Source organism: Xiphophorus maculatus, chromosome 11 (assembly GCF_002775205.1).
Source record: "Xiphophorus maculatus strain JP 163 A chromosome 11, X_maculatus-5.0-male, whole genome shotgun sequence".
Lineage (NCBI taxonomy): Eukaryota > Metazoa > Chordata > Actinopteri > Cyprinodontiformes > Poeciliidae > Xiphophorus > Xiphophorus maculatus.
Genome location: NC_036453.1, coordinates 11,817,024 through 11,835,392, shown reverse-complemented (window position 1 = coordinate 11,835,392; position 18,369 = coordinate 11,817,024). Strand labels below are relative to the sequence as shown.

General features: G+C 38.4%; 1 protein-coding gene across 2 annotated transcripts in view; it reads right to left on the bottom strand.

Moving 5' to 3' along the window:
* Positions 1 to 18,369, bottom strand: part of tmem132e (transmembrane protein 132E) — a 441,890-nt gene that overhangs the window by 39,511 nt on the left and 384,010 nt on the right. For both annotated transcript variants that reach the window (XM_023342404.1, XM_023342403.1), the window contains exons 5-6: positions 12,176 to 12,319; positions 178 to 383 (exon numbers count right to left, since the gene is read on the bottom strand). In XM_023342404.1, the coding sequence (XP_023198172.1) occupies positions 178 to 383; positions 12,176 to 12,319 (350 nt within the window). The remainder of the gene's footprint in view (positions 1 to 177; positions 384 to 12,175; positions 12,320 to 18,369) is intronic.

Here is an 18,369-nt window from a genome sequence, read left to right as displayed (position 1 = left end):
AAGACATGAATAGGGTGAATGGGGATCCATCTCTGAAAACTAAACTTTCACCAAAGTAGGTTCTGCGCCCTGAACCCCAGGAACATGACTTGGAGAAGAGAGAAGAGACTGAACTCTCACTGGTGAGCGAGAGGGTGTGTGTGTGTGTGTGTGTGTGTGTGTGTAGCCCAGCCTCACCTTCTGTCAGGCAGAATGGGGACCCTCCAGCCTTTGATGAAGCTCAGAGTGTTGTCGGTGAGCTCCACCTGCAGGGGGAGCTTGGGCACCCAGACGGTGAGCTCCAGCGGCGCACTCAGGTGCTCGTAGCTGAAGATGACTCGGGCGTTCATGGAGCCCCGCGTCTCCTTGCCGTTGACGAACACGTAGTCGCAATTCATGGAGACCTGGAAGAGATCACGGTCAGCCATCAGAGGCCATCTGTATGGTAATGGTCACATCGGCCGTGGGGAGAATCTCAAAGATTTGTGATGATACGTAAGGCGCAGCGCGGAGTTTCTGCTACAAATCACAGTAGAACACTTCATAAGGTTGGGCAGAAACAGAACATGCATTTGCTTCCCATGAAAGGGAAAAGAAAAAATGCACTCCAGAGGTGTGAAGATTTTATTTCTTTTAACTTTCTATTCCTGTATGGATTGGTCAATATCGTGTAGATTAATTAGAAACAGAGTTTACTTTAGTTGTATTTATTCATTAACATGTAATTTAGTTTTGCCTTATTTTAACTTTACTTCAGTATTTGCACTAGAAACTAGACAAAAATACTTGGTAAGATTTTGTGTTTTTGCAGTATATAAGGCAGTATTTATGCTAAATGGGTGTAATAATTACTGAATAGTGAATAAAAGTGAGAAAGAACTCAAACATATTGATGTTTCTTAACAGGGAAGCTACATTTAAGAACAAGAGGGAAGTTTTACTTTAAGTGTACTAAGACATTTGCACTAGAAACTAAAAATGCCTGGTAAGTGACAGTCTGTTCTATTACTATCAAATCAGAAATCTTCCACATGGTTGTCAGTCATAACATGAACATAAAATGTTTTTATTGATCTTCTATAGAAATTTAGCTGAAATCATAATAATCAAAACAACATTTCATTATTGAAAAATGTTAGTTTAAGTACAATTAAACCATGAGTTTGACTTTATTGAGTTGTTAAAATTAATGAGATGTTACATTTTAAGTGCAACTGTAGATCATTAAAGAAGAATTTCCTGTGCACATTTTCCAGAGATTAAGACAAAAGATGACTTCACAGGATTTACGCACCATAAAAAAGTCTATTTTTTGAATGACCTGTGCAAACGAAAAACTAAAGAAAAATCTCATTTTTTACTTGCGGTCCAAGAGTTTGGAAGCTTTTTATATTCTGACCAACACGACACTCGAGGAGCCTGCCATCATTGAGAGAAAATCTGGAATGAATCGGTGGAAATCAGCTGCTGTGTTGGGCCGCAGTGAGGAAACCGAAGGCTTCCTCGGCTCGGCGGAACAAAGCCGACAACAACTGCTGCAAACAAAAATGCTTACAGGCTGCGGGCTCCTCTCTAATCTCATTTGCATCCTTTATACAGTCAAATTAGTGCTTCCAAGTAACTCCAGTGTTTGTTAAGCTTGTGCAGAGCAAATTAGGCGTTTACACCAAGTCCCCGACACTAGAACCGTGTCGCTGTAATCGTCTATGAACAATTACACGTAATATGCCACGAGAAGCTCTTAGGCAAACATGTCACTCTTCTGACATTTAAGATGAACTTTGCTTAGACCTGCTCATAAATAAACATATTCACACATTTCACCTTTCACGACACATTAATGTAATGGCATATCATTTGAGGCACAGAGAGCATGAATTCAATATATCGACTTTTCTAAATTTAACTCTAAACCATTTTTCAGATTTCCCATCAAATCAAAAACCCTCCACAGCTTCATTTAAATTATAATAAATACCCCCTCCACCTCTAACAGTAAATTATTAACTGCAGAGGAGCTGGAGGGCTTTGCTTTTGGGCTCCTGCTAAAGATTTATCAGATGTTGGGAGGTGGCTGGCATTGTAATCAGAGGATCTAATCTGCGGCGAATGGAGGTCGGCCTGGCCAGTCTTCTCAGGGCTGGGGATTCATCATAACTGGGAAGAGGTCTGGGTAATATAATTTCCCACATGCAAACGCCGCAGCTGGAGTGGAAGGCCTTGGGAAGATGACAAGGTTCCTCTCTTTGGTTCAGCTGATGCAACTTTTTTTTTTTACTGAATTTAAAGACAAACTTCAAATTTCATAGATATGACTTTAATATCTATAAACTAACCAATCATGGCGGTCTTATAACATCAAATCTGTCTCATAACCTGTGGATAAACTTAATCCATATAAAGTTGGGTTATTGATCTTTTCAGGGCTTTTGAAATAACATTTCTATTTTACTTTATGGGTGAAATTTCAAATAGTTTAACATGGAGGCACCAACTGCTTACCAAAGATAGTTTTGCAAGGTTTCTTATCTTGGCATGTATGCCATTTTTTTATCTTTTTTTTTGTAAAAACCATGTATTCTCCAAGAAAATGTGACATATTTGAAATAGGATGTTAAGAGTTGCACAAAATCATTCATAGATAATCAGATTTCAGTCTGGTCAGTTCTGTCTAGTTTGAACTCCTTTCAGAATGAGCTGCTTAAGACTTTGTCACTTTGAATCCAGATAAACTGCTGCTGCCACGTCTCCACCAACCCAACACTAGCACTTGTAGTGAAAATAGCTGCAAACAGATGCACAATTAGAGAACTGTACATCTTTGGAAAGCAGACGTGGAGCCTCCAGCACAACAAGAATGTAGCAAGTGGTTCTTGGATGGTAAGTCAAGAATAAAACACTTTTCTTTTCCAGGAAAGTTTTTGAAACAGCTCACCAAACACCAAAAAAAACTTTTTCACAAAGACTGCTGATTTATTTTTACTTTTTTATCGATTAGACAGTTTCTAGAAGCAAAAAACCCAAATGGAAGTACAAAAATGTACAATATGTGAATTTTACATAATGGGTCCCCTTATACCAAACACCCAGTGCGGATGTGTAAATATATGCATTTTTTTTATATATAAAAAGTCCCAATCATGTTAAGCTAGTGTTAAAATTTCTCTCTTTATGGTGGGAATTGGAAGCTGTATTTTCTGAGGTGGCAAAAATAACAAGACCTACTGATATATATGAGCAGAGTTACAAGATAAACAGAAAACTCAGCACTATGACCCCCAGCCAGCTATGATTAATCACAGTAGAGAGTGCTGACAGCATGAGCCTGGCGCGTACCCACCGACTGCCCCAAAAAAAAAAAAAAAAACGTTCCCAGAGAGCTCCGGCAGCCCTTCAGCTCCTGCAGCTACAGCCGCTGATAAACTTGGCCGGCTAATTGCAAGTCAAAAGCTGTTAGCGACTCTGGGTATCAGTGGTCCTGCGGGGGCTTGCTGAGGAGGGCTTTCACACTCTGAGCCGCCACATGCCGTCACACGGCTGCTAATGCTCTGTGGCATCCTCCGTGGTGCCGGCAGATTGCCTGGGTGGAGACGGATCGTCGGAGCGCCGCCTCGGATCCGTAGCTGATCTCGGAGCACCGAATCGAGGACCGGTCGGGTTAATGTGAAGGTGAAAACACCGAAGGGCATTTCACACATTTATTCCGTGACATTAACTGAACTAATTTCCCAAATAAAGGCAGCAGCTTCTGTCCTTTCAGTGATTTTACCCTAATGAGAGCTCTCTTACAGCACCGCTGATGATGCCATGTAAGTTAGGTCACCCACATCTTGCAGAAACTGCAGTGTGATGCTAGTATTCTGCCATTAAATGAACTGTTAGGATTGTTCAGTAAAGAAAATATGAACTAAAGTCATGAATATGAAAACCACAAATGGGCAGAGTCCAGTGTGCACTGGAAGAAGCCTGATTTTGACCAAAACACAGACACAGTTCTTGGACAGTCCTCTCCAATCCTTGTATTGGATAGTGCTGAAAAGCCACTCAGATACCCCAGAATCCAGCAGCAGACACTCAAGGACCAGAGGGCTAAACTTCTAAGACCAATTTATAGTTTCAGATTAACATTAAATACATGTATTTGGAATATGCACAAGGAGAAACACAAACTCCACATCGATAGATGCCTGCAAACCTTGCCGTGAGGAAACATTGCAAACCACTGTAGCTTCAGTGCTGCCTATTTCTATTAAAATGATCAATAATCAACAATCAAAACCTTAAAGTTTTGAAGATTAAATGCTTCTTATAGCACTGAAAAAAGTTCAAAACCACCTAGTAATTTATGCCTCATTTGTCTTTGTGTGTAGCATGCTCCACTTCGATTGTCTTTATTGTTTGTCAAACAACAAGAGCAAAAAATGGGTAAAAAAACCCAAAACAACTGGAGCCATCCTGTTTGGCACCAGTGCAACAGAAATCCTCCCAGATTTTGTTTTAAAATTAAATGTTGAACTAAATTAATTGCTCTGACATTTTAACAAATGGCGTCGTCATTTAGGGATAATGCATGCGTTTCGGCGCAGACAGAGCTGACATATGGTTAGCACTGCAGGGACCGTGTCTTGTGGTTGTTTTGCCATTTTTTTTCTCTATGTGATGAATATTATGTGTTTGCTTGCGGAGCGGAACTGTCAGCGAGTTCATTTAGCTCGGTTAGCTAAATGAAGCAGCCCCCATTAGCCTGCTGATGGTATTATTGAGGATGAAAATGATCCGTTGTTCAGGTGATCTTTGAATTTAAAGTCGTTTGTTTAGATGTAATAAGGAACAATCATCACTTCATGAGGCCACACGAATTTTTTTCTCTAACTTCTGCAAGTACTTTAGCATCAGGACACATTAGCTTTAGATTCCAGAGATTGTAAATGTCCAAGTGTGCTCCAGTTCTCACAGTAATTATTAAATATCAACATGGCCTTAATCTGAGACCTCGAACTACTGTCCACGCTAAATTCATGGTACTACCAAAGGTAAATGTGTCACACTAACATGGAGGAGAAAAACATGCAGGGCACTGTAGGCATGCAGGATGAACACAGGCGTGTGATGTGATGTGCAAACACAGGGCCTTATCTCTGGCTTCAGATGGGGTTACGTGAGTCACATCCCCACAGGAGACAATGATCAGTGGGGGACGGTCGGAGTTGTCCACCACGGCCAGCAAATCCTCCCTACCCCCTGAAATGCTGTCACGCTTTTTCCTCTTTGGTCGTTGCACCTTCTACAGCAGCCGTGCACGAACACACACAGGTTCACACACACACAAAAACTGGCTTATCTGCTACAGGCTCTACATGCACACTGGAGCTTAGTTATTTCCAGAGAAGAAAGAACTAAATAAATAAAAGCGACAGTAAAGAAAAATGACAGCCTCCCACCTATTTTTACTCCCAGAGTTTGAAGGGAAAAAATACAACAGCCAGTGGGTTGGCAAATATCCAAATGAGAGCAAGAGGTTTGAAATAAGGTTATACTAACAGTGGAAGCCTGTTGTAGTTTTTGTTAAAGTGTTTGAGCTAAGGACCTTTGTAAAGAATGCAGTCCAGTCATGACCAGGTATCTACACTTTACTTCAGAGTACTTCCAGGGTATTTACAGGTTACCATATAGGGTAGTGTCTCCCAAACCTGGTTTTCAAGGCACAATGCCCTGGATGTTTTAGATGTTTCCCTGGTGTAAAACACCTGATTCAGCTGATTCGCAGTTCAACAAACACCAGTCAATTGAAATAAAGTGGGATGAAGCAAGGAAACACCTAAAATATGCAGGGCAGTGTGCCTTCAGGACCAGGGTTGGGAAACACTGCTATAGGGTATATGCCTGCAGGATTAATATTGACAATTTGCTGGGTAACTAACAGACTTTAGGCTACCTATGGGGTACTAATCAGGTACTAAGGGTACTTACATTGTACCTCAAGGGTTTTGCTGGCAAACTCACAGGTTACCTATATGATCCCAACGGAACTAGAAAGAGTGTATCTGGACACATATTGAGTCTGTAAGGGTAGTTGTACTTGAGATTTTAGATGGTACATAATTAAAGCATACCTGTTAGGGTAGTTGGGTGATGCTTTCAGGATACCTATGGGGATAGATTTAGGCTACATAGAATTTACCTAACATGTGCATAAAATTTACTTATAAGGTTTCTTTCACAAACTTAATGAGATCTGGGAGGTGATCAAAGGGTCCCCAAGACAATCACTACATGGTAGTTCTAAGGTCATGCAGGGCATCAACAGAGTACCTAATAGGATATGTTTAAGCCCCTTTCCCACAGGTGCGACTTTAACTGATTCTTCCTTAGTCAGTCCCAGCCAGACTTGTCTACATATGTAAATCTCCTCTGCTGTTTGGAACCACCTCAGGGTTGAACAAGCTGGACCTTGTTGGGTGTTCTGCACAAGCGATTTGATTGGCAACAAGCTGCATTCATTGATTTATCTACCACAAATTGGGAGATTTATGTCACTGTATAAGTGTAGGTGGTACTTGCAAACTCCTGATACAACAATAACTTAACCACCATTTTCAGTCCACAACCAGGATGCAGTAATTGGTGAGATAAATAAATATAATGAGAGAATTTTGGAGAAACTGGCTGCCCAGGTGTATATCCACAAAATGATATTGGATTGTCGACAGCCCACCCACGGTCTCACATTACTTCCCATATTCACACATACAGTACAGACCAAAAGTTTGGACACACCTTCTAATTCAATAGGTTTTCGTTATTTTCATGACTATTTATAAGGCAAGAAATCCAACTTATTAACCTGACAGGGCAGGTTGACCTGTGAAGTGAAAACCATTTCAGGTTTTCAAGAAAATGCAGAGTGTGTGTAAAGCAGTAATCACAGCAAAAGGTTGCTACTTTGAAGAAACTAGAATATAAGGGGTATTTTCAGTTGTTTTACACTTTTTTGTTTAGTGCATATTTCCACATGTGTTATTCATAGTTTTGATGCCTTCAGTGTGAAACTACAATGTCAATAGTCATGAAAATAAAGGAAACTCATTGAATTAAAAGGTGTGTCCAAACTTTTGGTCTGTACTGTACATAGGGAGGAACACACTGCCAATGGAGACACACCCAACTTGGCTAGAACCAAACCAGACATTAACTGGCTACAGTGATACTTGACAATGGAGAATGGGCTTTAGAATACTTATAGGTATCTAACAGATGCCTACTGGCTACTTACAGGGCTTCTTTAATCAAATGACAGAGATCTGTGGGGTAATTCAAGGATACCCATGAGAATTGCTGCATGATACCTTCAGGGTACCTGCTCTCTTCTATTGGGATGCCTTCAGAGTACTAAAGGGTACCTAGGCAGTATCAGTAGGATACTTATAGGGTACCTAGTAGAAACCTCAACAGGGTTGTTACTGGGTTTCTTCACTCAAATTACAGAGATCTATAGAGTAATTACAGGCTGCCAAGGAGAGCAGATCTATGATAGTTTAAGGGTATCAACACACACATCACAATACAATGCAGACCGCATAGGCACCCTGCTAGTTATTTCCAGGAACCCTTTAAGTACCCAGCAGTTTTCATGGGTTGGTTCCAAGTCTCTCCAGCCTCACCAGAACCCCTTTTATCCATTCTGAGGATCGTTATATTGAACTGTCGTGACTCATGTATTTCCTGGGCCTGAAGGGCTCATTTTAAATTAGCCGAGAATGTTCAATGGCAGGATCGTCGAAGCAAGTCCACTCAATATCACACGGCCCGCCGCCTTGTCTTTAATGGATCATGAAAAATGATGAATGACGTGCTGAGGCCAGCCAACCCCCTGCAACACCTGCTCTCTTCTATTGACAACACAATGCAGTGCAACTGAAGCCCCAACACCCCCACCTTCAAGACACAAGTCTGTACAGTTGATACATTGATCAAAAACCTTGCATGGCCCTCATTTATAATTTAATTTGCTCTCTCCCAAGCATATAAGTTATTAACGGGTACAAACTCTAGTACAAGATGTGAAGAGCACAAAGAGAAGTTGGTCCAGTAGATAAAAGAGAGAATATACTGGACATATGCAAGAGCAGACAGAACACAATAACAGCTAATGGCGTCATGGCCCCGGTCTGTAAAATCTGCCTCAGTCGACCTTCAGGAGCTGCTCGACCATGGAGAGAGCTTTTATTAATCTGACTCCATGTAATTATCACTGAGAACAGATTCATTATTCTTGAAATGGAAAAAATGAGTGGGCTAAAATGTAAAGATTTCACTTAGAGGAAGCCAGTAATGAGCCTGACAACTTAAAGTTGATTACATTCTGACCTCCTGCTCGCTCAGATTTCATTTCTATATATGCTCCCGTGTTCAAACTGTCCCAAAACCTTTAAATAAGATCCTGGAGTTGGAGACATGATAAAGCAGAAACAGGTTTAAAAGGAATGTTTTTTTTTTGCTGCTTGTCAGATTCTCTGGTAAAGACAGAAGTTAGCTGAAAAACAACCTTTTTTTGTTCATATTTGCTGCAGCTGTCACTGCGGCCCTGACTGAAAAACATGAGGCAGACAATCTGTGAAAAACTAAACTTGGCTCCTCCTAGTCTCTCTCTAATGCACAAACTCGTGAAAGGCTGGAAGAATCATCTAACCCTGGTGAGTCAGTGCAGTTACTGTGGTTACAAGCCTTCACAAGCAGCTTCAAAGGTAGCCTAATTCGCTAGAGTTATGCTTTAAGCATGTTTTTGTCCAGAAACATACGTTAAAAACAGGTTTTACTATAATGAGGAGATGGTGCTGTTTGTATTCACACAGCATCTGATAAATAATGCAATTTTAGACTTTTTAAAAGCAGAATCAGCTTCACAAAAGCAACACAGTGCTTTCTCTACAATGCCTCTTATTTTTAAAGGTAATGATGATTTGTTTTTAAAGTTATGCACACACTCTTTCAGACGAACAAATATGGTTCCAGCTCCTTTTTGTTTGTACCTCCAGAGAATCTTCAGTGGATGTGTTTTGTTTGGGGTTAATTACATTTTCTTTTCTGAACTGAATAGATTTTATTGTACAGCCTACAAAAAAGAGAAAAATGCTGTTTAACAAGGTTATTGTGATGCAGAACCAAAATGCTCTCAAACAAACAAGACCAAAAAAGAAACAAAAAAAAGGTAGTTTGTGATGTATTTTCATCTCTAAATGACTGCTTTCTGAAGCGTTAGTTTCTTAAAAACAAAATCAACACTAAACGCAAGGAAAGGCAGTCATGATTGCCAAAAAGGAGAGAAAACTGCACAGATCAGTACATGGATGCATTATTTGTCTGACTGTAATGTTTCAAGTCTCATGCATTGAAACTTTGAAAAGTGACATATTTGGACACTTGAATGGCCATTCTCAGTTTTAATGACCATTAGAGTTTCAACTGTGACGTATGTGTCTGTGGTGTGGATCCTCTATGTTTCAAGTTGAAGAAGTCACTTCTGAAAAGATGAATTTGTTAAACCCCAACTGAACAAAAACGGCCCTTAAATCAAAGTGAAACCCCCCACATCAGTTTCCACCGCCACAGTTTGAAAATGTGTAATTATGATGCAACATCGATTGGAAAACATCAACCCAGATTCTCCAATATGCTCAAATGGACTGAATTGGTCATTATCTTGTGCTTAAAAAGGAATGTTTTTGTCATTAAATGAAAATCAATGGATTTCTCGTTCCTGGCAGTAGTTATTCCCACGTCTGTGACAGGACAGCTTTGAGAGTGTTGCAGATAAAACAACTATGAACACATCTGCCTATCTTATGGTTTTGGAGAAGCAGATGGTTTGGCTGTGGGGATGAACAATTTATCCATATTGTTGTTACTTTTGGCTCCAAACAGTCATTAAAATCAATTAAAAAAGAAATTGGTGTACAATTGTTGTGAAAATTTAACACAAAGAGGCAGAAAGTAGAGGAGCAGCAGCTGCTGGAATGAACCCAGCAGGAAAGAAACGACACATGGTTGCTATGAGATGTCCTGCAGTAAGCTCCACAGATTACCATAACAACCAGCAGCAACAGTGGCAGCATTTAGCATTTAGTTAAAAATTATAATAATATTTAATTCAATTAATTTATGCGAAAACATGCTGGGTTCTGAAACACAGAAACACAGAAACATGTTCTGCTCCTCCATGGTGACTCCACCACTCTACACTAACTTAAACAGTCACTTGACATTTATACAAAATAACAGCTTTGGTTCAACAGATGCATATTTCTTTGCCAGAACATCCAGAGGAAGAGAGCATGTCTTGGCAGCTGCAGTTTTATGTCTGACCTGCACTGTGTGCACCATCACTACACCAAAACATCCTGTTGATGGGTAGTTACTAACAAATTAGTCATAAAGAAAGAATACCATGTATAAATTCAAGAGTTTTACATGGTTTCTTGTGAACTCCTAGAAACTATGGAGAAGTGATTCCAGCCACTTGCGAATAGTTGAAATCTATTAATAGTTAAACTATTTTTTTAAAAGTTCAAACAACAAAGATATCGTAATACGGACAATGGAGACCATAAAAGCTAGCATGTATAGTCTTATTTATTTTTGTTTTTGAGGGTTCAGCCAATTTGCGCCCAGGAAATAAATGGTGCTCCTGGATTGGTTGCTTTGCAAAATGCCAGCCAATGGTGTGTCAAGTAGCATTGCATCTTGGTATTTCAGCTTCCCAAACCGCATTTTCTTTTGAATATATTAGATATGCACTATGAAAAAGTTCTCCAATGGGCAAATATTCCATAAATTATCTAGATGAATTTTACTGAAAAATGTATGACTATTGAACCACATATTAAGCAGGGATCCACTGCATAGGGGGGGTTTGAGGTACACTTTGTTTTTCCACACACAGCTGATTTTTTTTTCCATTTGCTTATAATTTTTGCTCAATAAATAATGACAGTAAAATCTAGTGGTTGGGGTTTAGGACAGTGTTTTTCAAAGTGGGGGCCACAGCTCACTGGAGAGTCAAAATTAAAATCTATCTGCATTTGAGGCTGAAACTTAAAGATTTGAGCAAACATCTCCATTTCTGTCAGTTTTGGAAACTTTTCCAGAAAACTCCTGAGGTTATAGAAAGTTGTTTTGGACAGAGATTCAGGTTTAGATTTTTTGTTTTTAAAGGTCACCTAAAGGTCTTAAAGGGTGAGCTGAAAACGGGAGTCAACTGAAGTGGTGGTGTTCGCACTGCTGCATATTTGAATGTTTTAACATGCATTACTCAACATTTACTTTCTCCTAAACCACATCTCCCTCCACACCACCACTTTCATTAATCTCACCAGCACAATGTTCCCTATAAAGTTATCAACTACAGCTGTAGTTGACTGGAGTGTAAAAACAATTGCACTGTCTCATGTATGAGGGCTGTTGAAGGTAGAAAAAAAAAAGTACATTTCTGCTAAGAAACTCAGAAATTCTGAGATTAAGCTCAGAAAATTTCTAGAAAACAACATGGACATTTCTGAGTTTTAGAAAGTCATTAATTTGCTAGAAGCAACTCAGAAAATTTGAGATCTCAGAAATGTTCTAGGAAAAACATGGGCATTTCTCAACTTTTCAAATTCAGAAATTTCCAAGTGTTTGTCGACACTTTCTGAGGTTAATCTCAAAACGTCCAAATTCTTTCTTGCAAATTTTCAACTTTTGAATCTTTTGGCATTTTGGCAGAAATGCACTCCATTCTTTTTCTATCTCCAATGGCCATAATGCGCTGTTGTAGATGTGGCCTACAAGTTGTCGAGTTCTAAATTTAATCAATTTAATTGAAGTATATAATTTTGGAAGCTTCACTGTTTTCCCACTGCCGTAGAAACAACTAGAAACTTGGTGGGAACTGTTTCTGCAGGTTTGGCACTTCTAAAAGCATCTCATGGAGCTTTTACTGTTCATTTGTTTTGTTATCGATTTATATGTAGAATCATATCTACCTCCTCTGATCGCATCCAAGGCAGGAATCAAATCAAAAACACATGTGGGGCAGCTGGAAATGTATTTTTTATGCTTTCCTGATGATGTGACTGTGGTTCTGTGGAGGGCTAAAGGGATTACATTTGCCCCGAATCACATCTCACAGACACAGGCATGGAGGAAATGTGGTTTACCGTACCTTTACGATGTCTTCATTAGACGACTTGCACTGCACAAAGGCTGAGACGTCGGCAACGGCTCCGTTCATCTCTATGGAGACCATTTTGACGGGAATGGCCACGGTGCGTCCGGTCAGAATGGCTGTGTTGATTATCTCTGTGTCCTGTGGGGAGGGAAGGGGAAAAAACAGGCGTTCATGCCACAGTGAGAGGCATTTTCCTCCATAATTCATCAGCGTAGGCGAAGTCCACATTTAAAAATCATTACCATCGCGGCCCCTGTGCCGTCCAGGTGACGCTCTCAGAGCCAGACCGCAGCTCATTTCAGTGCACTTAAATATCTTTCCTTGGATTTCATCAACTGACATTTTCAATTCAAGGGCACTTTTCGCCCAATGAGTGAGTGGAAATAACAGAAAATGAGATTTGAAAGAACAGGAAAGCATTACCCTTTACTTTAATCATACAGAAAAGTCGTTTTGGTTCCATATTGGGTCTAAAATTCAGGATAGACATTTATAGTAGTGCACCGCAGGGTGTGATGCATCTAACCTTTATATGATTGGAGTTATAGCACTTTAAGAAGCTTCGTATTGTCGTAACACGAATGAAAATGCTTTATGAGGCGTTTCAGTAATGCTTCCTTTTCCTTCATATGGTATATTTTGTTCTGCCCATTCAGTAAAGGTTTTCGTTCTTCGTAAACTGATTTTTGTGTAAACCGAAGAAAACAACAGCAGCCATTTTCTAAGAGAAACCATAAGTAGAATAGTTTCATTCAAGAGCAAAGAAGAGCAGAATGGAGTTTTTAAAAATTCATCCAATACACAATCTCAGCTAGCTAGACTGAGAGTACATTTTCATGAAGTGTCTGTACAATGGAGAATTAGAGGTTGTTGCAGTTATTTAAACTCACAATTTGACCCAAACTATTAAAAACTCTGAGCACCTGCAGACATTTTTTATACTAAATGAATTGAGATCAGATAAACATCCAGACATCTGTCGGTCAATTAATGATCTTTGCAGGAAGAATGACACTTTTTATTTTTAAATCACCTTTGGTATATTTATTTTAAATAAATGTTTTCCTTCTGTTGACTGACAACCCTGAATAAATACTGCTACAAATGGAATATTATCCTCTTTTGTTAAATCCTCACCGATTTACTTATACATATATGCACATTACTTATTTATGAGTTTTGGGGGGATATGTTTTCTCATTCTTGGCAAAGGAGAAACCCAGGAGACAGTCTCAATTCATGAAAGTCTCCTAAAACTAAAAATAGTACATTTAAATTTCAGCGCAGCTCTCATTTTACAGTTTTAATGAGTCTGCAGAGCATACAGTAGCATCTCTCCCCTTGTGGGCTTAATCTAAACTGCAAGGCAAAGAAGTGTTTAGCAGTCAGAGGAGAATTACGCAAGCTCTGCACTTATTATAATTTAACACACAAAACAAACATTACACGACACTTGTGATGTTTTTGTTGGTTTTCTGTTTGACCCCCACTTCATAGTTGATTGTGCCGACCTCACCCAACTCTGGGATTGCTGCAACCTCTGTCTAACAGCATAAATTTGCATTTATTTGCACTTCTTAAAACTAAAAATGTGCAAATTCATTTGTAAAAAGTTGGATTTACAAGCTGGGAGTAAACTTTCAATCTATAGTTTGCAAAACATAACTACATATACGTAATGGTGTGTCTGTAGACATTACAGCAGGGGTGTCCAAACGTTTTGAAACATGGGCCAAAAATGTCCAGTTGAAACTACTCCAGCTGCTCTATATGTGTGTATATATATATATATATATATATATATATATATATATATATATATAGCATTTTAATTACAATTCCAACTGCTCCATTTACTGGCAGAGTAAGTTCATGAAGAAACGTACAGGTACAGCAGACGTCCTTCTTACCTTGCAGATGAAAGCTAGCTAAACTAATTTTGCTAGTTCGGCAGTAAATACTATAGTAAATATCATTGATATTTATCATAGCATAACAGAGAGGTGGGTAAAATACTCAAAAATGTTAATGTTTGATTGCTTGATTACAATGTAATGTACTTATACTATTTATAAGCTGGAAGTGAGGCTAAAGCTAGTTCTTAGCTTGTGGTTTGTTTATTGTTGTCATAGTATCTGCCTCCCAAGATTGCTTTCGGTTACAAAGTTCACGGAAGTGTGACATCACATGAGTACCATGTATAAAAAAATGATATTTAATGCAAAAACATTTTAGTTTTAAGCATATAAACATTCACAGACTCCCCTAGAAGAAGAGTTAGTCACTAAAGGTCACTGTTGAAGTGACTTTTAGTTACCTCGAGTCACCATAGCAACTACTGATTCAGCATTTCCTGGATCACTGTCCAACATTAGTCAGCAGGTTCTTCTTTCTTATGTTAAGAAAAGTGTCCAACACATAGTAGAGTTAAAGAACGGGGCTTTACGTTGAATTTTAAGCTTTAGCTGCATCTTTTAGTTTCTTTCTGGATTAAAGGATTTTGTCTTTTTTGACTTTCTTTTTTTTTAATTTGTCTAATTTCCACAGTGGATCCTGTGTGGGTAACAGACTGGACTCTGGGGTAAAATCCTAATTGAAAGAGATCATCCTCCTAAGCTCCACTCGCCGTCTTGGCATCTGGAGCGAATTCACCACACGGCACACTTTGCACATAAATGTACGCTGCTATGGGAACTCTAATTATGCTTACCTGAAAAAAACAGTCATCACTGCACAGAGTTATCATTTCAGTAATTACCATGTCTGCAAAAGGCAGACAGATTCCTGGCAGGTACAAAAACGGGCTTTGTTGTTTTGGTACATACTGTTCTGAACTAATTTAAGCTTGGCTGCTTCAGTGTCTTTAACTATACAGAGCTGGGGTTTCCTAGCTTTGTACCTCAGGGGCCACATTTGTTCCTGCTGGTGGCATTTTATCCCTTCCCAGCAAAAAGTTACACCAAAAATATTTTAAGACAAAAAAATGATTTTCTTCTTGAGAAATGACAGAAAAAGTGTCAGTGTACATCAAATGTCATTGCTGAAAGGCCAAATTTGTACCTTTCTTCAATTATTTACTCTAGACTAAACCTGAAAACATTTAAAGTATTTTACACCATTTATACATTAATCTGTTTTCAAGCCTTTACAGAAGATTAGTTTCAAACCTCTGTCCTGTTGGAAGATATTGTGCAGAACGGAGTCAGTTTCTCTGCGAAAACTTTCTGTTTTGTCTAAACTCTGCCCAGAGATAAGAGTCATTTACTTGCAGTTATTGCCCCCGTATTTAATGAAATCCATTACCGAGCAGCTCCATCTGGCCTCTGGCTCTTTGTTTGATGGGTACTGAGGCAAAATATTTTAGTCAGACATTAAATCTTCAACTGTACATTTCACTGACGTGTTTGTGTGTGTCTATGAATGAAGGCTGACATATATTAGCATATAATTTATGGCTTTGTCTTCTCCAGCCTGAGAAACAATGAATAAAAAATAAATAAAAAAATTCTAAACATTGGGTAGATGTCTTAACGTTAAGCATTGCCACTACCCCATGTGATGCACCATTCACCAGCCTCCTTCTTGTTTGGATTTTTTTCTCTCTTCAAAGCAGAAAACCAAGTCAGGTGTTTTGTGCTGATAGCAGCCGATTTAACCATGCAGTGATGATGCTCCAAACACAAACCTGGCTGCGGTATTTTCATGTTTAAAAAATAAAGAAGGGAACATCCAAAGCTGAGGGTTGTGAAAACCAAGCAGTAGAAAACTCTGCAGACTTACAAGGACCAATATTTAGCAGGAACATAAGGAGAACAATGATACACGCAGAGTTCAGCCTCTTTAGACGCCGGTTGGGTGAATTCATAAGCAGTAAGCCACTGTACCCCAACAAAACCGAAAAAGATCTCAGAAACAAAGTTATTTGTAAAGGTTGTAAGTTTTAACTTGGGCAGAGAAAACTTTGCTTTTCAAAAGGCTGGAAAGAATTTCATGTTTGTTAAAATGTTTTCTCAGATAGTCACTTATGATATATATGATGGATGGTCTCACACCAACACAGACAACGTTTCTCTTTAAAGGGCCGGGTTCATTTTCCAATCTGCTTCAAAACAAAAAAAGAAATTTCTAACTTTTCATTCTTTTTTGTTTTTTCTTTGTCGCCAAATACTTTTCAATGAGATAACAGAAAAATGAAAAGCCTAAAACTTGATGAAAACCCAGAGAAAACCTGCTGAATGGTGGCATAAAATTCCACCATTCTTTTTTATGATGAATTAAGATTTCATCTTTTTTCATCATAAAAAGATAAAATCATTTTATTCTCCTTTCTATTCATGTATAAAACCGCCTTTATCTCCCATTAAAAACTGACACATTTATGACAGTTTTGGGCAACGCTGAATATTTTGTTATGGTCCATATATTTTTAAAAAAATGTTGTTCAGATGAAACTGTCGACTGATCATGGAAAAAAAGGGAAATCAACACTTTACACTCTCACATCAGTACACCAGACTTGGCTCTTGTGAAAAGCTAAATAAAAACAGAAACATGTTGGAGATCTTTCTCTGTAAGCTGTTCAAAAGTGACACCTGGAAACTAACAAAGTCACATCTTTGATCATATTTTGTGTAACAGAGTAAAATCCTCACTTTATTTCAGATTTTGCCTAGAAGGAGCATGTTTAATCAATGTTTCTGTCCTGAAAGTGAATCCAACTTCTTGAGACAAACAATTTTTTTGCATTTTTGTCTTATGACAGGATTACTGTAGTGAGCCGTTTTAGAAATATTGCGATGACGATATCTAGGACTGTTGCTAGCCTTTTGGGCGCAAAAGCAGAAATGCTTAGGGTAGTTTTCAAAACGTTTCTCTTAAATAAGGAGCAAGAAGACTGATTTTAAGCAAGATTAAAATTAGAAAACAAAATGTAATGAATTAATTGTAACAATAGTTGTGTTTCCATTACAATATGCGCAAAACTGACAACATTCCACCAGTGTAACAAATAAAAAAATTTAAATTTTACAATTGCAGTATTTATGTTAAATAAGAAACGCAATAAAAATCACATGAATACATTTGTTCATGTGATAAGTCATTAAAAAACATGGCTTTTGTTTTTCAGCATTACAAGTTGTTCATGACGAGATGTTATGTAATGTGAAAAAGTGTTTCTACTGCAGTTTTACAAAAATAAACCAATTTACGGCCAGAAAAAGCCACCTCATCCTAGCGCCAATGTTTTTATTAATAAAAAAACTTACAAATTACAAACTTACTTATAAATTACACATTTATATGGTTAATGGTAACACAGCTAGTGAGTGTAATACAGAATAATTACTCATCCTCTAAAATTCAGTTTGAATAAAAGATTTTTGTGTCGTTATCACATGTGTGCGTTTGATGAAAGCCCCAAAAAATAAGAAAAAGGTCAAACTTCAGAATCATGAAATGTTTTGTTTTCCTGAAGAAGATTCATTAGGAGGAGATTTTAGTCTTTAGAAACAAAACCCAATAACACTTGCAGCTGTATGAGCCGTTTCACATCCTGCTACTTGGATTTTTATTTGCAAAAATGATTCACACATCAAACTTAAAGGGCCTAAAAGAGCAAAGATTCTGAAAACAATCAGGTAACCCTGTATCCATCCACCTCTTGATATTTTTTTCGTAGCCATAAAAACACCTGTCCTTGCAGTAAAATATGACTATATGTTGGAAAATTACTTTTAATTATTGGTTGTCAAAGCCTGAATGAACCGATGTGGTGACAGCTAATTATTGTACCAGAACAAAAATGTCTGATATAAAAAGATCAAAACTATAAAAGTTCAAAAACGCAAAGAAGCCAAAGTTCAAATGAAAACTTCAGAAAGGACCTTTTAAAAGATTACATGAAAGTCTTGCTGATTGCTATGAACAGCAAAACGTGAACGAGGTCTCAAGATGTTTGCACATCACTGGAAACTGGCAAACCAGTTGCTTCTCATCGGGACGTCGACAATTCTTCTCAGCTAAAGCTGCTTTTTCAAGATATTCAACAAAAGATGCTGCATCTGAAGATTAAGCCACGATGCAAACCAACAGGACTCAGCCATACATATAAAACGGTGCTTAAAAAGGCAAAAGAGATGTTTGGTTTGATTTTTACTTGAACTGGACTTTAGGTTAGGGGCTGTAAT